At 41.3% G+C, this 25513-nt stretch overlaps 1 protein-coding gene across 1 annotated transcript in view; it reads right to left on the reverse strand.

Moving 5' to 3' along the window:
• Positions 1-11161: 11161 nt before the first annotated feature.
• The window catches only part of LOC124709145 (vacuolar fusion protein CCZ1 homolog), a 51071-nt gene continuing 36719 nt past the window's right edge, over positions 11162-25513 (reverse strand). The window contains exon 10 of the mRNA XM_047240819.1: positions 11162-11310. Within this exon, the coding sequence (XP_047096775.1) occupies positions 11255-11310 (56 nt within the window). The 3' untranslated portion in view covers positions 11162-11254. The remainder of the gene's footprint in view (positions 11311-25513) is intronic.

The raw sequence follows: 25513 nt of genomic DNA on the forward strand, positions 1-25513 counted from the left end.
AATGTGTTAGCACCATAGGTGGCAGTGCATACGTTGGCTACAAGGTTGGTAATGAATTCTTGTGGTACAATGTTCTATTCCTCCACCGGTGTGCTTTACAACTGCTAGATGTTCATTGGTGCATGTGAATGTGCTGGAATATGTCTCCACAACGCATCCCACATGTGCCCTATGGGATTTTAAGTTCGGCAAATCAGCAAGACAGTCCATTTGCGGAGTATCTTCTCATTGCAATAGCTGCTTCACCTGCGCTGTTCAAAACGCTCATGCATCGTCCTCCACAGAAATGATGTCTGGGCCAAATGCATGCCTGAAAAGATGCACATGGGGTAGGAGTGCAGTGCCACAATAACATTGACTGGTGGCTGCACTGTGTTCAAAGATTATGTCTCCCCACACAACATCTGGACCACCAAAACGATCATGAGGAGGAGGAGGAGATGAGTGTTTAACGTCCCATTGACAACAAGGTCTTTAGAGACAGAGTTCAAGCTCAGATTTGGGAAGAATGGAGAAAGGATAACAGCTGTGTCCTTTCGAAGGAACCATCCCAAAATTTGCCTTAAGCGATTTAGGGAAAATCATGAAAAACCTAAATCAGGACGGCCGGATGTGGATTTGAACCATTGTTCTCCCGAAATTTTGTAATGTCTGGGGGACCACCATGAATGGCGGTAATAGTCTTTGATTAAAAGTATCATTTCTGTTCATCTGACTGTGTATTTCTTTGCTTTACTTTCTGTTCCACGCTGTAAACCCATAGTACTTGGTAGTGACACGTCATGCAAAAGTTACTTTCGCCATTAAGTTTTGCTCATCAGTGTACTAAAGTGTAGTGCAGTGACTGTAGTGTGTTACATTATAATCCGCCTAAAAATGAGGCTGATCATTTTTGGCAAAGCAACAATTCTTACTGGCACTATACAAAAATCGAAAAACAACAGCTACTTTGGGAACAGAATTGGCCTTGCTGTTACACAGGAAGAGTTACCACAGTTATGACGTCCAGCTCGTAGAAATAATGAATGTCAGGACTAATTAAGATCCTTGAAGTTAGACCAAGCATTTCAAATCACTGGAAAGTGTCTGGGTTGCTGAAAATTTCATAGTTCAGTGCCCTGAGCACTATAGACTGGTAGACAACATAATATATTCAGAAACAGTTTGACAGTAAAGATATGTATAAACTATGATCAAAAAGCAAAGGCTTAAGAACTCTAAGACAGTACAGGTCTTAGCAACATGATCTGTTGATTGAGGCTCTCTGGGGGATAGATCCTACATCAAAAGGTATGCATGCAATCATCTGGAACACTGTCTCAATTACCCAACTGAAAGTAACAAGCGCATTACTGATAACATCTCCCCGCTAATGTGATTCTCCAAGTTGTCACAAGTCCTGCATAAGGCGTTTCATCAAATTTGCTAAAGCAGAGACTGTATAATCACTGAAGATAGCGTGATTCATACATTCATCACCTCATGCCATCGCATCGTAGGTGCCAAAAGCTATTGAAAAAGGCTGGTATCCGATGTTTTTACTACGTTTTCCCCAGGGGCAAATTCTTCAGAAATATAGAACAACATAGTAAAACTCTGTGTTAATCTTTCCATCTGCGTGTACGTGCTGTTCTTAACTTTCTTCAGGATTTGTTAAACATAACTTAATCCATGTATTTCTTCTTCAGTTTTCCTCTCTTCTGCTGCTCCCAGTACAAATTTAGGTATTCTTGGATGACATGTCACATTAACTTTCCCTTCTTTTTATAAGAACATTTTCATAGTTTCCTAATACATTTTTTTACACTTATCTGTCCATTTTAACATTTTTCTGTAGCCCCACCTTTAAAATACTTCCATTTTTCTTCTCAAATTTACATTTCCTTTCCATAAAATGTTCTTTCGTTGAAGAAAGTGTTCTGCATCTGGTTCTGTTGCCTACTTTGCTGCGTGCAGCTTGCATAATTTTGCTACCTACATTACTCTATTCTCTCTTCCTAAATTTTGATGTTTAACACCTTCCCATTTTTTCTCGCTAATATTCATAATTTTCATCTTTGTTTTGTTATCCATAACCTATGCTGTTCACTAATCAGTCCACTGGATTCAATAGTTCCAAGTCTTACTCATTTCCAGCCAGATGGACTGTATCATTCACCTACCTTGGCGCTGGTAACTGTTACCCTCTCTTTTATTCCTCTTCCAAAATTTTGTTTATTTCCTCAGTTACTTCTTCAACACCCAAGTTAGGCAACAAGCTGCGATCCTGCCATGTACCACTCTCAACATAAACGTGTCTCTGCATTTTACACTAGAAAAGGATCTGCTTCTCTTTTCAGGAAAAGTTTTATCATTCAAATATTCATTTTCTTCCACTTTGACCAGAATAATCATTCAAGTTATTTGACATTTCATTTATCCCAAATATAAGACGGTACGTAACAACAATATGTAACTGCTAGAAGTGAATTCTGTGAGGGGGGCATTCTGAGTCGTGCTTGGAAAGCTCAGTGTTATGACTAGTTTATGATCTGAAGCCATATCCATGCATGTTTATTCTATGGATTCTTGTATTTGGTTCTTAAATGTCATGAAACAATGAAGTAGGGTCCTATGTGTCTTTCCTCTCCCCACCAAGAATATCTTCTTTTTTATCCGGAAGAGGGAATTTACTATGACTAGTTGATGTCTAGAAGAACTCCTTGTTTTATCCACTCAGTCCGTAGTACACAAAATGCACCAAACCTATTAAACGAGACTCAGAAAATCAATTACATCAAGTCATTTATGTGTAGAATGAATGAGGCTCGATAACAAATTAGCTCACCAGAAAATAAAAATATTAATCACACCTTCAAAGAGCATACCATATGCTTTGAAGGGCTGTAGATAGTATAGAACTGTGACCATCTGCTGCTCACGTAAGTCATAGCAGTGTGTGTGTGTGTGTGTGTGTGTGTGTGTGTGTGTGTGTGTGTGTGTAAGCGCACGTGCGCGCCCTTAATGTACATGCCCCTGTAAAAAACAGGTGTGTAATCAGCGCAGTAAGATGATTTGATGTGGTATAATGGGCACGCCTAGGACAACACCATGAATGTCACAGCCCAATTTGTTGGTATATCAATACAGATTGTCCGATGTGTCTACAAGGAATGGTGCACCACTGACAGCCATGTAACAGCATAAGAATAGTGACCATGAAAAAAACGTAATCAACAGGGTTCACAGACAATTGTCATAACCGGTCAATGACAATTGGTTTCAAACTCAACAGTAATTACTTTTGTCAGTGAACGCAGGTTAATCAGAATCAGTTTCTAAGCCAAAATTGCGAAGGGATCTGCATGAAACAGACATTTGGAGTCAGGTACCTTCCAAAAAGTGATTGCTGCAGCAGCACATGAAGCTACAAATCTTCAGTGGGGCAAACTACACAAAATGGACAGTAGCTAACTGGAGGCACCTAGTGTTGCCCAACCAGCCAAGCAAGATTTTTGCCTCTTTTCAAACAATGAATGTCACCAAGAGCATTGACAGCCCAATGATTCATTTAATGTGCTGCTTGTTGAGCGTGTAGTTCAGACCAGATGTGATTCTTTGAGTTTTGAGGGTGTTTTTTCAACCATAACTCGTGTCCACCCATTAAGTATCTTGAGAACGTGAATCCTTGGTGACCAGGCATTGCTCTTTCTTCCACATCTCCATGATGAATACGTAGTAGACACACCATTGTGATGACAGTCATCTTCACTGGGCTGCTTGCATACTTTTGTATAATCTGTACGGCGAGAGAAGAGCTCTGACAGTTGAAGTGGCCTTGGTGCACATGATTCGCACGCCCACGACGACTTATCAGATCATGAGATTTTGTTCACATTACCATGGCAGGCCAGTGTTGCTGTAGTTCTAGGCAGCCACTGCTTCAGTGGTGCCATGTGCTTTGTTCGAGTTTGTATGTATATTAGTGCATTCCACTATTTCTGTGATGTGTGTGTGGAAAATGTCTTCCTTTAATACAAAGAGGATTTTTGGAACAGGAGCTACAGTGAAATCTCAAGCAAGCAAATTTATATATACACTGCATGTTTACTTTGGAAGGGAAAGAGACCAATGGTGACCCTTTGATATCAGTGAGTAAAGTGATTGACAGGGTGGCAGAAACACTGAACATTTCTACAGGGACACTGAAGAGAGTCACAAATGATAAATGGGCTGCCAGTTACTGCCCTGTTATTGTGACTTGTAGGAAGTTGAGGAAGGAATCGTGTCATGTGACTAAGACAGACAACTTTGACAGAAGTGCAATCAAGCTACATATATACACATACTACAGCAGGAAGGAGTACCAAGCACTTAAAAATTCGATGACTACAGTGTCAGACAGTGGTTTGTTCACAGGCAAAATGATAAGTCTCTCCATTAAAACTGTGGGCCAGACCAAGACTCGAACTCGGGACCTTTGCCTTTTGTGGGCAAGTGCTCTACCATCTGAGCTACCCAAGCATGACTCACACCAGGGTGTGATTTGTGCTCGGGTAGCTCAGATGGTAGAGTACTTGCTGCGAAAGGCAAAGATCCCGAGTTCAGTTCTCAGTCCAGCACACAGTTTTAATTTGCCATGAAGCTTCACATCAGCGCACACTCCACTGCAGAGTGAAAATCCCGTTATAAAGTCTTTCCATTGTTAATACAGGGTTGCCCCCAAGTCCTGGAAATCAGAGAATATCAAATGTGTCAGGGAAATTAGGAAAAAAACAGTGGAAAAATCTCATTTTTGTCTCTGTAGATGAAATGGATTGTGTACTGAGGTTTCAAATGGTTGCTGGCTGGGCGCAGCGGAGTGTTACAAGGTACAGTAGAACTTTGCATAGCGCATGTAATTCATTCCAGAATCTTACTCTTAGTGTGAAACATTGATTAAGCACAACAATTTATCCCATATAAATTAGTGTAAAGTATGATAGTGTGTCACAGACACTAAATCATTGTCATTCATTACGTGAAACATTATTTGTCAAGTGAGTCATTCTTTTACAATTTGTTTTGCTCGTAATGCGGGTACGCATTATGGAAGGTGCTCGTTAAGTGTGGTTCCACTGGCTTCTCCTGGAGGCAACTAATTTTTTGTCCAGTATGCTTATGAAGTGTTACTCATTGCTGAAAGTACAACTGAGCCACCTCATCTGTTGGTACTGGATGCATTGTTCCCGTACAGTGTGGATTTGCATAGAGAGGGAGTGGTGGGAGGGGGGGGGGATAAGGAGGGGGGGCTCCCATGTTAGTGAGGTGATAGTCTCCAAATATAAAACAGTTATGTCTACAAGCAAGTCCAAGGAGGAGAAGCAGAGAATGTGCAGACTTCACACAAGGCATTTGAGGTTCTACTGGCAACTATTTAACACACTGATTGCAGACAGCTGAGAGCTGTGCTGTGTGTCGACAACAAATAATGCCTGTTGCCTTGGTTCTGAGAGCATCCTTTGTTCCTTTTGGTGGCTGGCTGAAAGTTGAGAAGACTGTTAGACCTGACTGTGGTGTGATATCAAAGTTTATGATTTGCAGCAATGTCCACAGGATTTGCAGTGCCCTTAGGTTTGGAGTCAGGTGGAAGGCTTATACAAGGGACTCTGCAAACAAGCCAAATGTAGGTTTCTAGACTTATACAGTTAAGCAGAGAATTGCTGGGTGTAACATGAAAGGTCCCACAGGCACTACACCTTGGATGTAACTACTCTAATAGAGTGTGGTATGCACAGGAGGGCTTTTGAACTGTAAGTATACAGAATGAGCAGTTAAGTAGTGCTCTGCAGAGCTATCAAAGGTCATGTGTAGTTGTGGGTCGTTGTAGTCTTTCGACTGGATGGATGATGTAACATGGGCCAATGCAAACTGGATCCACGACAAGGCTACGTTGAAGCAGAGTGCGAAGATTGACTGACTTTCCAGGAAATTCCTATTTGACGATCTGGTTACAAAGATGTCTTAATTATGCCCCTACACCTGTTCCACCATCACTAGTAGACTTTGTCAGTTCCATCGAAGAAGCTGTGCACTATCTTCCAATGGATGTAGCAGAGGAAATTCATTGACAGTCTTGCCGTGTGTTGACAAGAGCCGCACCACTGCAGCATAACATCTTGCCTATGGAAGGAGCAGCCCTCCATAATTTACGAGCAGATGTGGATATGGTAAGTATGTGAGTCGGATAAAGGTAATATTACTTTTCTTATGCAATGGGAGGACTATATTAACAAGATCAAAGTTTTATTGAGTGACTCTTTGTATCGCAGAATCGATGAGGACTCTACCAATCAGTAGATGTGGAAAACAACAAAACTTCTATCTAATAGTTCTCTACCAAAGGAGGTCATTAGGAGACTGAGACCAAGTAGGCTGTATTGACTCCCCAAGGTTCACAAAGGATGTGTGGCTTTACGTCCTATCTTAAGCGATATTGGAGCAGCCACCAATGATGTGACCAAATACTTGGTACCTTTACTGAAACCCATTGTACGCAAGTTTCCACGTCATATAAGAGATTCTAGTGATTGTATCAGCAGATTTCAGTTACTTAAGCTGGAAAGCAACAATTTGGTGGTCAGTTTTGCTTTTTACAAATGTGCCTCTTGTGGACTCACTGTATCTCATCGGCAATAGGTTTGCAGCTTTTTCAAGCACACTGTCCTCAAGGTATTTTTTTATTTAACAAGTTTTTGGAACAATCTGACTGTTGCAATGGGGAGCTCTTTGTCTCCCCTAGGGCCAATCTTTTTATGGAAGATTTTGAAGAGCAAGCATTTGCCTGTTATTTTGAAACCAACAGCATTTTGGCAGTATATTGATGCAACTTTCATAGTTTGGCCGCATGGTTTGGACAACCTCAGAGAGTTTCTGCAACATCTGAATGTCCTGTATGAAAACATAAAACTTAGTATGGAGAGGGAGAAAGACAGTTGCTTGTCATTTTTAGATGTTTTGGTGTGAAGGAAGAGTGAGGGCACGCTTGGGTATTTGGTGTTTTGAAAGCCCTCTCATACAGACCTGTATCTGCAAGCTACTAGTTGGCATCATCTGACACAAATGATGAGTGTTCTAAAGACCTTAATCCACCAAGCCTATACCATCTTGGATGCCGATAATCTGCAAACGGAACTGGACCACCAGCAAACTGTGTTCCTGAACAATGGATTGTCCCAGCAAGTATAGAGAGCACTATGGATGTACAAATGACAAGACAAACAAGAGGATTAGGCCTTCAAAATGACTGCTTATTTATGACATATTGGAAATATTTCAGACAAAATTGGCAGAATATTAAGAAGTCATTGTTAAAGCAGTTTTTCGTCCTCCAAAAATCTCCGCGCTATTGGGCCCTGTTAAAGATGACAGAGCTGTGCAGGGAGGGTGTTTACAAAATTCTGTGCAAATGCGAAAAATCTTACATAGGACAAACAATGTAACCAGTGCAGGAATGCATCATAGAACATCAGTGGTATACTCACCTTCATGCTAATGGGTCTGCTATTGCTGACCTTTGTATTTCCACTGGTCACTTGATGAAATACAACCAAATGAAAATTGTGGCCCATAAGTCAAACTTTTGGAGCTCCATCATCAATGATTCAGTGGGAATATGACTGCCTGAGCCTCTTATTAATGGAGATGGTGGTTTCCAGTTAAATTCTGCATGGAATCCAGTCAGAAAAACTTTGTGCTCTGCATAGCCGGTGTCATTTGCCATGCGAAGACAATCAATCTGATATCAATGAAGCTAGCTTCCACCAAGGAGGGCACACGACATAGAGCACAGACTTGCAGACAAACAGTGCATGCGCAATGCCAACTAGACACACCACGCATGTGCTCCGGCAGGGTCTTAAACACGTGAGCTCAGTGCCTTTCCTGTCAGAATCCACCTGAAGATTGCCAGAAGACATCCGACAGTTCGCCTAAAATTTTATGGAACAATATAAATCTAAATTGTTAATTGCAGAAGAGTTCAGGCTAAGAACCACTGTTATTCATTGATGGTAAAAGCACACACACCACTTGAAAGAGTGTTAAGCATAAATTATGCCCTAAAACAGTAATCACAAGTTTGTATCATTCATATATCAACCGAGTATTGAAATGTTGGAAAACTTTGGAGAAAACATGTAAATTCTCCAAACAAGGTAAAGTAAGGGGCAATATTTCAATTTATCACTGTTAGACTGAGAGTTGCATGCAGTTACTGTAGGAGGCAGGAACAAATAATCTTATGGCATTATACCAAATGTAGTTTCTGAACTTTATCTTGAGCGATTCATGGGACAAATGTAAGGGAAACATATTGGATCAGCTGTCAAAAAACAGGATCCAATTTTTTGATTTGATCACAATACAATTCCTAACTTCGACCATTGCCCAAGTGCAAAAAACAGGTACAAAAGTATATAGGTGCAGATCTAGTGCCTGTTAGATTCTATGTTAAATGCATAAAAGAACTGGTCTCTTTCCTAGGAACAGTTTATCAGTGAATCACTTAAGTATGCCATGTGATAGAAAATTACAGGTCATTCAACTTCAAAAGGGTCACAGGACAGATATATTGCAGTATTGTGGAAAATAGTTTTTTGCTGACACGTAATAACTTTCCTAGACATTCAACAAATACTTTGAAGGAATCAGCATGGTTTCCACAAGCATTGACCATGTGAAACCAGATTGCTCAATTTGTTCAGGAGATTCAGAAGGCATGAGGTACAGTAGAAGTTGGCGTCACACTTCTCAATTTCCAAAGAGCCTTTGATAAAAGTTTTACATTTTCACCTAGCAAGTAGCAAATACACTTGTTCCAAAATGTAGAGACGTGGAGATGATCACCACCTGGTGCAAAGATACTCTTAACTACATAGGGTGGAGAAAAATTGTGTCATTAAATTTTAACCCTGGATAGCTGATGCCAGTAGGAACCAAAATTACTAGTGTTGTGTAGGTTGACAACGCACCATTTTCAAACTATGGAAATTTGGCGCCATGCGCTCCGATTGGCTGTGGGATTGCCCTGTTGCTGTTTGTCGGTTGATGGGCAGCACTATGGGTGTCGGTTCACACATTCAAATGTTCCCCGCCCTGTCACTGCCCCAATATGATACGCACAAGTGTCAGATGGGTCTTGCTGTTTGTCTCCACCTGTCAGGGGCATTTGCATGTAAGCTTCGCTTCTGAGCTCACACGTCACCTACGATTTAGTCATACTGTAAGCATGGTGGCACAGTATTCGTTTGAAGAACAATGAGATATGATTTTTGTTTATGGATTAGCTGACGGTAATGCACATGAAGTTCAACGGCTGTATGAGGAATGGTACCCAGCAAGAAGCCACCCACACCCGCTAATGGTTTCAGCAATTCACCGGCGACTTGGCGAAACAGGCTTGTTAGTGGGATATCACACTGATTCTGGAAGACTTCAAGCACAACGGGATGCTGTATTTGAAGAGACTACTCTCAAGCGCTTCAAGGAAGCACCTATGACAAGTACTCGAGTGGTTGGACACAACATGGCGGTCACTCATCAGTTAGTCTGGGAGGTTTTGAGGGTTGACAGTCAGCATTCAGCCTTGGATACATTGCGATCTTCGGCAGGCAAAGCATTTGCGGTCATGCGTTGTCCAGACCATCTGGCAACAGGGCAGTCCCACAGCCAATCGGAGCGCATAGTGCCAAGCTTCCATAGTTTAAAAATTGTGCGTTGTCAACCCACACAACAATAGTAATTTTGGCTCCTACTGCGTCAGCTATCCAGGGTTAAAATTTTGTGACAATTTTTCTTCACCCTGTATAATCAGTAGGAGAGGGGAGAGTATCTAGAAATATGCACCCAGATCTCGAAGCATATATGTGTGTGTGTGTGTGTGTGTGTGTGTGTGTGTGTGTGTGTGTGTGTGTGTGTGTGAGAGAGAGAGAGAGAGAGAGAGAGAGAGAGAGAGAGAGAGGGGGGGGGGGTGGAGGGAGGAGGGAGAGGGGATGGACTAAAAACAGTTATGAGTGTCAAAGAAATGCTCTACAACTGCAGAGGAAAATGCCAAAATAAAGGTGCAGTGGAAAACATTTTTCACAAAATTTCAAGTGCCTAAATAAAAGAAGAAACAGAACATATCCCCTCTTCCAAAACACTCTTTTTGTAACTACAATAGTCAGTGTAAAAAAAAGGGGTGTTGACAGTCTTTCTTCCTGCACATAACCTGTAAGTGGAACAGGAAAAGGGGTATTAATATGGTACAATATGTGCCCACTCCATACACACCATACAGTGGTTTACGAAAAGCAAATGCAGAATGGAACATGTCATATCTGGAATGCTGTTTTGACAGATGGCTAAAACTGTTTGACGACAAAGTAATAGATTTGCAGTGCACAGGCAACTGCATCTCAACGATGAACACTCTCATTCACTGGTATAAAATGTACAAAGAGTCAGTATCCAATATATTAGATGACGCATCTGAAAGGTTTCAGTTTTGATACTAATAGTACTTTTATTTACTTTTATAATACGAAATCCTTTTACATACATGTATATTTACTTTACTTCTTACGAAAGATGCAGTTACAGCACTTGCAACTTAGGACTTGTCTTGCTTTACCCATGGCTTCTTGAGGAGTGTTATAATGAGATGTTACTGCACATAACAAGAACTGACTTCCAATAACAGCCATACCACTTGAAGCTAGCAATGAGAGCTCATGTGCAATTGATTTGTAACAATAATGTAATATTGGAAAGCAAAAACATCTGAAGGAAGGAGAAAAGTTAATCACTGACCATATATAGTAAATGGTTACCTTTTCTCCATTTATAAGACTGATTTTTTAACCACATTAAACCATCCACTGAACTGTAATATTAGCTATGTACTCGCAAGCACATGAACTGCTACACACACTGTCTGTTTTGCCAACTGCTCAATTTTTGCTGCCCTTATTTGTTTTAAAAACATCATAGCTCTTTCAATAAAGTCATTGGTAGGATGAGGGTGAAGATTCCTAGTAGAAGTTTTATCCAAAATATTCATTGTTGGAAATGAACCCAGACCATATCAGTAGTTGAGTACGTTAACCATGGTGATACCATAAATGTGAAATTAGTATAATACTGTGGAAAAATATTACAACAATTCTGTAAAATATTTATTAACATATTTACAAGATAAAATAATATTACATTCCTGAATGTGATAATCATTCACATATTATTTAAAATACTGCTTTCAGTCATGGAAGAATATATTCTTCAGTTGATTACTGCAGAGTCTTTTCACCTCATCTGCAAAGAAAGACAAACAAGCCAATAGTTTAGTTAGAGGCATAAAATGTCTATTCTATAATTTTATTATTCACCGAATTCGAATTAATACTGAAATTTTGAAATGTAAGGAACAATTTTCAGTAAATAGATGGAAATATTTTACTGTATTTTAGTCACAAAATCGTTCTTAAGCAAAATGAGAGATACAAGTAAAATATGTAATAAAGCTTATAAAAAAAATGATCATAAATATACCACGGGGGGAAGAATAGGATGGAGCTTCCATAGATAAAAGGGCAAGAAGAAAATATCTCAACCTGGAAGTCTTAGATTTTTAGATGCAAAATGCATTTTTTAAACACATATTTCCCTTTTATATCAACATACTTCACTCAATACTGTTCCTGCGATTACTCACAACTGAATGTGATTCTACAAAGCCTGCAACATACCCACCAATAGCTGTTACAACTTCTTTGCTGCACCCAAAATGTTTTCCCAGACAAGTTTCTGTGGGTATGGAAATAAGTGGATGACTGCCAAATATGAACAGGGTGAGTGTTCCAATAATTATTACTTCAGACGCCTCAATTTTCTCATTGTCAAACATTTTTGTGGATAGCTGCAATATCCCAATGAAATATCATTTACAACCCAAAACTTCTCATTTATTTCCTCACACAGTTGCTCCAGAAGCCTTGGTGTTTTACCCTTTGTTACATTAATAAATAAGAAGGATCCTCTGTGCATCCAATACTGGCCTCAACTTTTCCAGGAGATGAAACTGACTTCAGCTCTTCTGGTGCAGTAGGTTCCACCTACTGCTTTGATTAATGTTTCTGGCAAGAAGTGATACATTTGTCTCCTATTCCCATCGGCAGTTTGGCATATAAAAATCAACTGAATTCTACGAAACAGAGTCCAAAAACAAAACAAAAAAAATTGTTTCCACATTTTCCTTTTGCCAATATTCAACAAATGCAGCATCCATCTGGACAAAACTTTCTCATAATATATTCTTCTTGTAAAATGTACCATTTCAATCGCAAATCATTGTAGGCTTCCCCCTTCTTAGTCGCCCTTGAGATAGATGAATTCCTCAGATGACCTATGTTATTCATAGGAAACACTTGGTGTGTTTAAAATCCAGTGAAGCTGTGACCAAATGTGTAATGTGTACTTGAAAAGAAGTATCGACACATGCTTTGGTGAAATCAAGAAAAGCTGTCAGTCTGGACAAACTGATATGTCAGCTGTAATTAAAACTGCTTTCCAGTATGGAGACCATGAAATAAAATTTCAAAATTTTAACACTTTAGCCAAAAAAATTCAGAGTGAGTGTGTGTGTGTGTGTGTGTGTGTGTGTGTGTGTGTGTGTGTATTATTGCAAGCTTCTTCATCTCCCAGTACCTACTGCAGCCTACATCCTTCTGAATCTGCTTAGTGTATTCATCTCTTGGTCTCCCTCTACGATTTTTACCCTCCACACTGCCCTCCAATACTAAATTGGTGATCCCTCGATGTCTCAGAACATGTCCTACCAACCGGTCCCTTCTTCTAGTCGAGTTGTGCCACAAGCTCCTCTTCTCCCCAATTCTATTCAATACCTCCTCATTAGTTATGTGATCAACCCAGCTAATCTTCAGCATTCTTCTGTAGCACCACATTTCGAAAGCTTCTATTCTCTTCTTGTCTAAGCTATTTATCGTCCACGTTTCACTTCCATACATTGCTACACTCCATACCAATACTTTCAGAAATGACTTCCTGACATTTAAATCTATACTCTATGTTAACAAATTTTTCTACTTCAGAAACGCTTTCCTTGCCATTGCCAGTCTACATTTTATATCCTCTCTACTTCGACCATCATCAGTTATTTTGCTCCCCAAATAGCAAAACTCCTTTACTACTTTAAGTGTCTCATTTCCTAATCTAATTCCCTCAGTATCACCCGATTTAATTCGACTACATTCCATTATCCTCATTTTGCTTTTGTTGATGTTCATCTTATATCCTCCTTTCAAGACACCGTCCATTCTGTTCAACTGCTCTTCCAAGTCCTTTGTTGTCTCTGACACAATTACAATGTCATCGGCAAACCTCAAAGTTTTTATTTCTTCTCCATGGATTTTAATACCTACTCCGTTTTCTTTTGTTTCCTTTATTGCTTGCTCAATATACAGATTGAATAACATTGAGGATAGGCTACAACCCTGTCTCACTCCCTTCCCAACCACTGCTTCCCTTTCACGCCCCTCGACTCTTATAACTGCCATCTGGTTTCTGTACAAATTGTAAATAGCCTTTCGCTCTCTGTATTTTACCCCTGCCACCTTTAGAATTTGAAAGAGAGTATTCCAATCAACATTGTCAAAAGCTTTCTCTAAGTTTACAAATGCTAGAAACGTAGGTTTGCCTTTTCTTAATCTTTCTTCTAAGATAAGTCATAGGGCCAGTATTGCCTCACGTGTTCCAACATTTCTACGGAATCCAAACTGATCTTCCCCGAGGTCGGCTTCTATCAGTTTTTCCATTCGTCTGTAAAGAATTCGTGTTAGTATTTTGCAGCTGACTTATTACACTGATAGTTCGGTAATTTTCACATCTGCCAACACCTGATTTCTTTGGGATTGGAATTATTATATTCTTCTTGAAATCTGAGGGTATTTCACCTGTCTCATACATCTTGCTCACCAGATGGTAGAGTTTTGTCATGACTGGCTCTCCGAAAGCCGTCAGTAGTTCTAATGAAATGTTGTCTATTCACGGGGCCTTGTTTCGACTCAGGTCTTTCAGTGCTCTGTCAAACTCTTCATGCAGTATCGTATCTCCCATTTCATCTTCATCTACATCCTCTTCCATTTCCATAATATTGTCCTCAAGTACATCGCCCTTGTATAGGCCCTCTATATACTCCTTCCACTTTTCTGCTTTCCCTTCTTTGCTTAGAACTGGGTTTCCATCAAAGCTCTTGATATTCATGCAAGTGGTTCTCCTTTCTCCAAAGGTCTCTCTAATTTTCCTATAGGCAGTATCTATCTTACCCCTAGTGAGATAAGCCTCTACATCCTTACATTTGTCCTCTAGCCATCCCTGCTTAGCCATTTTGCACTTCCTGTTGATATCATTTTTGAGACATTTGTATTCCTTTTTGCCTGCTTCATTTACTGCATTTTTATACTTTCTCCTTTCATCAATTAAATTCAATATTTCTTCTGTTACCCAAGGATTTCTACTAGCCCTCGTCTTTTTACCTACTTGATCCTCTGCTGCCTTCACTACTTCATCCCTCAAAGCTACCCATTCTTCTCCTACTGTATTTCTTTCCCCCATTCCTGTCAATTGTTCCCTTATGCTCTCCCTGAAACTCTGTACAATCTCTGGTTCTTTCAGTTTATCCAGGTCCCATCTCCTTAAATTCCCACCTTTTTGCAGTTTCTTCAGTTTTAATCTACAGTTCATAACCAATAGATTGTGGTCAGAGTCCACATCTGCCCCTGGAAATGTCTTACAATTTAAAACCTGGTTCCTAAATCTCTGTCTTACCATTATATAATCTATCTGATACCTTTTAGTATCTCCAGGGTTCTTCCATGTATACAACCTTCTTTCATGAGTCTTAAACCAAGTATTAGCTATGATTAAGTTATGCTCCGTGCAAAATTCTACCAGGCGGCTTCCTCTTTCATTTCTTACACCCAATCCATATTCACCTACTATGTTTCCTTCTCTCCCTTTTCCTACTGACGAATTCCAGTCACCCATGAGTATTCAATTTTCGTCTCCCTTCACTACCTGAATAATTTCTTTTATCTCATCATAAATTTCATCAATTTCTTCGTCATCTGCAGAGCTAGTTGGCATATAAACTTGTACTACTGTAGTAGGCGTGGGCTTCGTATCTATCTTGGCCACAATAATGCGTTCACTATGCTGTTTGTAGTAGCTTACCTGTACACCTATTTTTTTTATTCATTATTAAACCTCCTCCTGCATTACCCCTATATGATTTTGTATTTATAACCCTGTATTCACCTGACCAGAAGTCTTGTTCCTCCTGCCACAGAAATTTATATCATCATAATAATTATAAAATAAAGGATATGGGAGTCGAATAAAATAAAATATGGATGCAGACTCTGCATAATGAATGGATTTTTATTAACTGAGTACCTATAATCCAGTTTGTCACATATTAATGACTATCACATGCGTTTGACATCACTTGACAAATTGCAGAGCCATCTCTGCAGAATCATAATGCCTCTATGAATGCTGATTGAGAGTTAACTAAAGAAAGATGAAATACTGAGGAGAAATGGAAATAACATTAGTGACAAACTTCACATACAAGTTGGGATCCATAAAGTAGAAGCAGTGAATGAATTGCACTAACCCGGAAGCAAAAAAAATGCACAACAGTCAAAGCAAGGATGAGGTAAGAGGCAGACTAAAACTGGACAAGAGAGCATTCCTCAGCAACAGGAATCTACCAGTATGAAACACAGGCATTAATTTGTGAAACATATTTCTGAAAATGTATAGAACATTGTCAAGACATCTGGTAATAACCTTTACAGTTCTCAAGGATGCCACAGGACAAAGAATTTTGTAAGAATAAAGAGATTACAATATAGCCATCAAATAACTGAAAACTTTTGGTGAATGTGATACCAGCCATTTTGGTGAATGGCTACCCAGCCATTGACCTTCGTCTGTGTGAATGTGCACAGGTTGCCCAAACTCTTACGGGAATCGCCAAAGCGTGCATGAGTAATGAGTGAATGGGCAAATGTCTATAAGGTACATTACATATGTAGAACTGTGGACAGTTGGGAATGTGAGTCTCATGGGAAGCGTGCAAGGGATAGGTCCCTGCAGTCGCGCTATTCATCTGTGTCCTCAGTGGCTCAGATGGATAGACCGTCTCCCATGTAAGCAGGAGATCCCGGATTCGAGTCCCGGTCGGGGTACACATTTTCAGCTGTCCAATAACACCTGTCGGCAGCTGAGGGGTTTCAGTTAGTCATAATTTATCCCTATTCAATAGTCTGGGAATTCAGACATTGCCCTCAGAGTATATATTTTTTTTAATGTCGTTTGTTGTTAGCAATATTAGCCTATTCCCAAGAGTTAGCAGCTTTCACTCAGTTAATACTAGGCAGAAATCCAATCTGCGTGTGGAATGCAGTATTCTGCTGCATCCATTTTCAATAAGCTACCACAAGAACTCAAAAATCTTAACAGTAGCCCAAACTCTTTTAAGTCTAAACTGAAGAGTTTCTTCATGGCTCACTCCTTCTATTCTGTTGAGGAGCTCCTGGAAGAGCTAAAAAATTAAGCAAATTCCAGTGTTACATTGTTGATTTTCTTTTGTTAAACTTACGCCTTGTCGCCTGAATATGTTTTTTTATATTTCATTTTATCTGTTTCTACTATTGTGTTATAATTTCATGTATTAACTCGTTCCATGACTATGGAGACTGTTCCATGACTATGGAGACTTCTCCTTAATTTGGTCCCACGGAGAAAAAAAAGGGGGGGGGGGGGGGAGAGAGAGAGAGAGAGAGAGAGAGAGAGAGAGAGAGAGAAGCCTTGAGCAGGTGAGCAACAGTATGGCACACAGGTCATGGAGTAAGATATGTTTAATAGGTCTGCCATGGAATATGGCTAGCCCTAAATAGTCCCACAGCCGACTTACTTCATTGACTCATGGTATGCTATACCTAATAATTTCAGTTATGTTGATCGAGTACCACAGATCCACATTCAACGTGGGATCATACAAACAATCAGCAAAAAGAAGAGGGCATATTTTTCTTTTGCTGCCTATGCTTCATGTCTAACACTTAAAAAATGCTGGAAAGACCTGTTCTCGGTTATCAACTATTGTATATGATTTACTGCTGTTCCAAGTCCAGCAGAAGAGTGCGACAAAAAGTTATCTGTAAGTAAAGAACATTAAATGGAACACCTTTCAATACATGCTGTCATTACTTGCAACTATGGACACTGAGTGCACTTACAACATTACTTCAATCGGGCGTTCAAAATAATCAGATAGTATTTCTGTAGTAACCTGCAAATTACTACACCTAAGCCATCACTACAGCAGTGCATGTCACACATTGGACTATCATGCCGTTTGTCTGCTCCAGGTCCCCACTAGAGGCTGCCGACTGTGGACAGCACCTCAATCAGCTGCAGCTGAGAGCCAGCTGTCCCTGGTGAGCAAATGCTTTTTATGCTACCGTGCACTGGCTCTGGCTGGCAGTCTTGTTCATCTCATTAAACTGTAGTGTACTACCTATGTTAATGCTGTCACATCGTGACCTAATAAAAAGTTGTTGGTTTCTCATGATCATGTCTTTTATTGTGTTCGATGTTACAACACAAGTGGTGATGAGTAAAACTTTCATGTGCTCAACTTTAGTGACAGTTTTTTCGTGTGGCTTCTCCATGGAGGCAGAACTTCAGTCTCTTCACCAGCAGCAGAAACTTACTGCGGCCACTTTGGAAAGATTTGTGGCTACGCCGACTGTCAGGCTCCACGGTCTCAGGTGCACCCACCATTGTTTCTGCCATACGATGACTCTGCTGACAATTCGGAAGCTTAAGAAAAATGGCTAAGGCAGCACTTTGTTGCATTTAAGTTGATGGGTATGGACACTTGTAAACCTTTGTTTTTGTCTTCGATTCCACCTCATAAGTACCAGTCATTGTGTCAATCAGTGCTTTTTCAGGAACTGGCCTCACTTTCCTTTGATGTCATGTGTAATTTGTTGTTTTATTATCATTGCAAGTGCACCCAAGTCATTACTGCTTGAACAGAATTTTACCGGTGCTGCAAGCAGTTCCATCAGTCTTACCAGGCTTTGATGGCAGAGCTACAGGGTTTGAGCACATGTGTCATTTACTACTAAAACCTCCAAGGAATCCTATGCAGACTCCACAGTTAAGAGATGCAGTCACCCACCTAGCATCCGATAGATAAGTTCACCAGAGAGGCCTTCAATGTGAGGATCCATCCTTGGAAGAAGTTTTAAAGATTGCTCGGCCTTTTGAAGTCTCAACACTAAGTGGCACTTCCATCATGCCCTCTTGCTTTGTGCAACATGAGAGAGCTGCATGACCCAGGTAGTGGGTGTTGAGCCACAAGAGTCACAAAAAGGACACACTGCATCAATCTGTCATTCTCAGCTTTCCCTTGAACAAATGAACACTGACATTCATTCTAGTTCATCACTTTCTGCAGTTCAGAATAAATTCTTGATTGAAATTCCAGTGCTGAACAAACCATTGTCGCTGCAAATGGATGCCAGAGAGCCTGTTCTACTCTTAAAGGTACACATGACTGGGCTCCCCATTGTTGGCTCCTATCAAATGCAGTCTGGCAAGCTACAATAAACAACATATTCTTGTTCATGGGAAATTTACTGCTGCCACAGCTTAAAAATCAGTAAACCATCCGATCACCTACTTGAGTGTTAACAATCCTCAGACTGAGAATTTGCTTGGGTTAGATACTTTCACTGCTTTTGAATTTTCTATTACTGAAACTGTACATCTTGTATTGTATCAGGTTCCTTACCTGAATTTTCAGATTTGTTTTCTGAGGGATTAGGATGTGCAAATTACTTCACAGTACATATAACACTTGTACCTTCGGTTCGGCAGCATTTTGTCCGGCCATGTCCATACCTGTGTCCTTACATGAGCAAGTTAAGTCTGAATTGGATCAGTTGATGTCACTACTCATCATTCGACCAATTTCAACAATTGAGTTGGCTATGTCATTGGTAATTGTCAAAAAAGTGTTGTGTCAGCTCTGATGGTTGGTTGGTTGGTTTGGGGAAGGAGACCAGACAGCGTGGTCATCGGTCTCATCGGATTAGGGAAGGATTGGGAAGGAAGTCGGCCATGCCCTTTCAGAGGAACCATCCTGGAGTGATTTAGGGAAATCATGGAAAACCTAAATCAGGATGGCCGGACGCAGGATTGAACCATCGTCCTCCCGAATGCGAGTCCAGTGTCTAACCACTGCGCCACCCCGCTCGGTCGTCAGCTCTGACTTTGTGGAAACTTTAAAGTTACTGTCAATGCACAGTCTGTTACTGAGACACACCCTCTGCTTCACACTGATGAATTACTTCCGAAATTGGCCAGAGACCAATTCTTTTCCAAAACTGACTTAGTCTGAGACCTACCTGCAAACTCCCTTTGATGATGCATCATAAATTTGGTTGTCATGAACACACTTTTTGGCCTTTATCAATATCAACGTTTAATATTGGGGTGGATAACACCCTGGCTATTTTCCAATGCGTTTTGGAGCCATTCATGGCGGAGGTTTCTTTGCTGCATCAACTATCTTGGCGATATTGTAGTAAGGGGTGATACGATCGAAGAACACTTACATAAACTCCATTATATCTTTATTGTTTTGTAGACCAAAGGCCAGAAGTGTAACCTTACGAAGCTACAATTTTTTCAACACTCTATTGTAAGTCTCAGTCAAGCAGGGTGTTCGACACCTGGAACGGCATGTTGCCACTATTGCGGCTTTGCCTTGTCTAACCAATTTGCAGGAATTACAGGCGTTCCTTGATAAAATAGCATACTATCACAGTTTTCTGCTGGATGTATCCACTCTGGCTCACCCTCCAAATTGGTTGCTTTGTAAAAAAGGTTCCTTTCAAGGGGTCGTTGGTCTGTGAATATGCACTTGAGCAGCTTAAAAACAAATTTCGCGCCTTGCAGTCTTTCAACACAGTAAAATTTAGTCTTGGCCATGGATGCATCCCAGTATGGGGTGGAGGCAGTTCCGGCCCATCGTCATGCAGATGGCTCTGAGCAAACTATCACTGTTGCATCCAAAATGCTCAACGCAGCTCACAGCACTATTTGCAAGTTGAAGAAGCAGCCCTTGCAATTGTTTATGCCATAAGAGAATTTAACATATCCTTATATGGTGCAAAATTCAACTTAGTCACAGGAGACAAACTTTTAGTTTTCTTGTTTCACCCTTCCATTGCTTTAACTGACAATGTCACTCGTCACCTTAAACGCTGGGCCTTATTTTTGTTGATATATGAGTACAATATCCGTTTCTGCCCTCTGGTGCAGCACGTAACTGCAGACGCTTTGTCTCAACTGCCCATGGGGCCTAATCTGTTGTTTGATCAAGAAGAATTATTGTGTTTTCAATTTGACACAGAAACAAGATGGTTTCTCCATTACCAGCTCCAAGATCGCATCTGCAGTAGCTGTGGACCCAGTATTTAAACAAACTGTGTGCATGTGACAACACAAGTGGTCCAACCAACTGCCAGGTCAGGAATCCGACCCACTGCAGAACTTCTATGCTTTCTGTGATTGTCTTTCCCTGTTGGATGCTTTCTTACTCTTGTCAACGTGATTGTCAACAGAAGGGGCTGCACCCCTGTTGCGATTCTAGCAATGCTGCGTACGGAGGATCTAAATCTTTTCATCAAGGCCATTGGATTGACTCCTGCACAGAACAATTGGCACACGTTCTGGCCTAGTATTGATCACAGAGTGGAGTGCCTGATTGTGGCCCACAGCAAGTGTTCAAATCAACAGGTGGCACCCTGCACCCTTTCCCAGTGCCCACACTACCTTGGGAAAAAAACCTTTATCAGACACTTTTTGGTTGTTGGAGCCTTTTCCAAGTTTCTCTACCACAGCAGACAACGATCAAGGCACTATCAGCCATTTTTTTCTATTGACAGCCTACCTTGTACAGCAGTTTCAGACAATGGTCTTCAGTTTTTGGCTCAATCCCTTCAAGATATTTGCTCACGCAATGACATTCGTCACATCAAGAAGCCTCCCTTTCATCCTCAATCCAATAGCAAGGCAGAATATCTTGTGCAGACTGTCAAAACGCAAATGGGCAAATGTGTCACAGAATTTACGGCAAAAGAGGTCCTTACAGTATTTCTCAGCTATTACAGAGCAACTGCTATCCGGAACAAGGGGCCGACTAAACACTCGCATGGCTGGCCCCCACGGATGCTGCTCAATCTCCAACCGCCAGACAGATAACCTGCAGTGGCATTAATATTTTCACAGTTCGCACCCAGAATTCCAGTCTGGGCCCTAGGCTTTGGGTAACACCTGCATTGGATTCCAGGCGCCATCCATAGTTAGCACAGGTGCCATGTATTCATAGTGCGTACTGACGGTTGCCTTGTGAGATGCAACTTCAGTCAGCAGCTCCCTTGGGTGGGCATTGATGTTTCTCTGTGGATAGCCACACCTCTTCCACCAGCTTTGCCATTCGCTGTAGAAAGTTCGCCGCAGGGTCCATGCTTGCCCCCCCCCAAATGGTCTCCGGCTACCAGTGGCCCAGCCCCACATGGGCGACAAAAAGCTTGGCCTCTCAACAAGCTTGCAGTGCCCTCTCTTGTGTGGGGAAAACGCAGATGCTGGAGCTTCACCAGCGTGCCTGCAGGCACCATCTACACCAGCACAGGAGGCATCTTCTACACTGATGCTAGAACAACCTTCATTACCTACAGACATTGCGGCTTCCCATCTCACAGCACCTAGAGATGAGTCTGATGTCGACATGGCCCCTGCCTATGTGGTGCAAGAGAGCCACCTGCTCTCCTGGAGGGGAGGAGGGCAGGTGTCCTCACTTGCACCACTTCTGCCCCTACTTGCTGGTTTGCTAGCTGGTTTTGGGGAAGAGGACCAAACAGCGATGTCATCGGGTTAGGGAAGGATGGAGAAGGAAGTCAACAGTGCCCTTTCAAAGGAACCATCATGGCATTTGCCTGAAGTGATATAGGGAAATCACGGAAAACCTAAATCAAGATGGCCGGATGCGGGATTGAACCATCGTCCTCCCAAATGGCGAGTCCCGTGTTGTTGGTTTAGGTGGACAAGGAACTGCTCACGCCCAGGATGTATACACCATTAATGCATTGTGCAGGAGCCAACGTATGTTCACTCTTCTCCCCCAAGGAAGGAAGAGTATAGTAACCTGCACATTTCTACACCTCTGCTGCTTCTACCATGGCATGTGTCACACATTTGAGTATTGCACTGTTCGGCTGCTCCATGACTCCAGCAGAGGCCGCCAACTGTGGAGGGGACCTTTCACCTTTGGCTGATAACCAGTGGCCCCTGAAGAACATAAGCTCTTTATATTGTCATACACTGGCTCCAGCCGACAGTCTTGTACATTTGACTAAATGTATTTTAGTATCTACGTTAATGTTGTCATGCCGTGACCTAACAAATAGTAGTTGGTTTCACACAGCTGTCTCTCTTACTGTATTCAGAGTTAGAACAATTTTACTTTTTCAAAAGAGGCTGAAAAAAGTTAATACGAAAAGAAATCACCCCAAGTTCTACCCATGGAGCTGCCTGAGGACAATGAGGCATCCAGGTATAACAGGGCTTATCAAGATCAAAGGCCACAGTTGTAAGATGCTGTTCTGATAAGAAAGCCACTTCTTTAGTCATCTTAAGCAGAACTAGATAATTAATGCTAGACATTACAATGATAGTGGCTAAGAAGATGATGAGATTCTAACATGCAAGTAAGACAGGAGCTGACGCTTCACTCTAAGCTCTGAGATCTACCATCCACAAATAGTGGGCACTAAGTATTGTCTTAAAGAAGTTTCAGGAGGTGGATGATTAAAAGAGTGTCCTTCCTAAAATAAAGAAACTGACTATCTGCTAAACCCTATCAAACATGTTGAACAGGGTTTACTATGTATTCCCTGCTAGGTACCACTAAATGTTGTAATGAATTTCTTTCTTTAGCTGGTGTAATGTGGTCTATTTCAGATAATGTATGATGCAGCTCCACATGAAGAAACGGCTGTTGTAAGCTTCAATGCTGGGTAACCAAAGTTCCATCAACTATCTCAGACTTCCAATGCTAACTGCAGCATCTATAGATCAGATGCAATTTCTCCATAAAATGCTGCTGACTGAGTGGATAAAAAAGAAGATAGGAGTTGGATGCTGGAGTGAAAACTGTCAAATACTTCCCCCATTTACAAGGGAAGGCCACACTATTGGGATCACAGATTTACTTCAAACTTTGTACATCTTTAGTATGCAATTAAAATAATATAATGCACAAGGAGCACAGTGCAGTATTCTAGCAATTCCGGGAAAACGGCGAGGGAGGTTTTAAGCATCTATTATGTGACTTATGTATCTGTGGGTAGGTGTTGGACATTAGAGTTCATTATGGTCAAGTGATTAGCGTTCAGGCTTCATAAGACAAATGTGTGTGAGGCGGTGATCCAACTCCCGCTCAAACTTTATTTTTAATCTATAGTTTTTTCATCACTGGTCATTATGATTTGCATTCAAACTACTGGAAGAAAGAGAAATTTTTCAAATTGTTAACGAGGTGTGTTTTCCCTTAGAAACTCTAAACATTTCCTGTAAATGTGGAAAGCACCAATCAATCGATGTAGTAAATGCTGTTTCAAATTATGTTTTCCATGTCTGTATGACAAATACCACCCTGCAATGTGTGATGTCGAGAGCACATCCGACATGTAATGGTACATTACTGTTGTGGTCTGGCACACTGTCATTTACATCAATCGCATAATTATTTATCAAGATCTGACTTGAAATTTCCAAGCCTGTCCCTCATCCTTGAAAATTTAATTAAAAATAGTAAACAGCCAAATAACGTATGAAATTCACGAGAACTTAATGAAAATGCATGTCATCTCTTTTTTTTCATCATACACACGTACAAAAAAAAAGTTTTACATCATCCCGGTTCCCAGAACTCTTGAAGACAGATGTTGATTGTGGATATTGTATCACAGACACAGTCCCTTTGACTGTTCAGAGATATCACTAAACCTGCCCAAAGCTGTAAACAACCATGCATGAGCAGCGCCTATTAGAAGGAGGGGGTCTGATAGCTGATCAGTTCCAGTCATTCCACCAGGAAGGAGGTACACAGCTCGTGTTGTCTGTAGTTCAACCACACTCCCTCGTGTTTGTAGTTCAACCATGCCTAGATGGTCAATACTGAGGGTTCGATCGCGTCCGCATTGTTACTTTGTGCCAAGAAGGGCTCTCAACAAGGGAAGTGTCCAAGTGTCTTGGAGTGAACCAAAGGGATGTTGTTCGGACATGGAGGAGATACAGAGAGACAGGAACTGTCGATGACATGCCTCGCTCAGGCCTCCCAAGGGCTACTACTGCAGTGGAAAACTGGTACTTATGGATTATGGCGCAGAGGAAACCTGACAGCATTGTCACCATGTTGAATAATGCCTTTTGTGCAGCCACAGGACATCATGTTATGACTCAAACTGTGCGCAATAGGCTGCATGATGCGCAACTTCACTCCCGAAGTCCATGACAAGGTCCATCTTTGAAACCACGAGACCATGCAGCGCGGTACAGAAGAGCCCAACAACATGCCAAACGGACTGCTCAGGATTGGCATCACGCTCTCTTCACTGATGAGTGACGCATATGCCTTCAACCAGACAATAGTCGGAGATGTGTTTGGAGGCAACCCAGTCAGGCTGAATGCCTTAGACACACTGTCCAGCGAGTGCAAGAAGGTGGAGGTTCCCTGCTGTTTTGGGGTGGCATTATGTGGGGCCGACGTATGCCGCTGGTGATCATGGAAGGTGCCATAATGGATGTACAATACGTGAATGCCTTCCTCTGACCAATAGTGCAACCATATCGGCAGCATATTGGCGAGGCATTCATCTTCATGGATGACAATTCATGCCCCCATTGTGCACATCTTGTGAATGATTTCCTTCAGGATAACAACATCACTCGACTAGAGTGGCCAGCATGTTCTCCACACATGAACCCTATCGAACATGCCTGGGATGGATTGAAGAAAGCTGTTTATGGACGACTTGACCAACCAACCACTCTGAGGGATCTATGCCGAATCGCCGTCAAGGAGTGGGATAATCTGGACCAACAGTGTCTTGATGAACTTGTGGATAGTATGCCATGATGAATAAAGGCATCCATCAATGCAAGAGGACAAGCTACTGGGTATTAGAGCTACCGGTGTGTACAGCAATCTGGGCCACCATCTCTAAAGGTCTTGCTGTATGGTGGTACAACATGCAATGTGTGGTTTTCATGAGCAATAAAAAGGGCGGAAATGATGTTTATGTTTATCTCTATTCCAATTTTCTGTACAGGTTTCAGAACTCTCAGAACC

This window comes from Schistocerca piceifrons, chromosome 1 (assembly GCF_021461385.2).
Source record: "Schistocerca piceifrons isolate TAMUIC-IGC-003096 chromosome 1, iqSchPice1.1, whole genome shotgun sequence".
Classification (NCBI taxonomy): Eukaryota; Metazoa; Arthropoda; class Insecta; order Orthoptera; family Acrididae; genus Schistocerca; species Schistocerca piceifrons.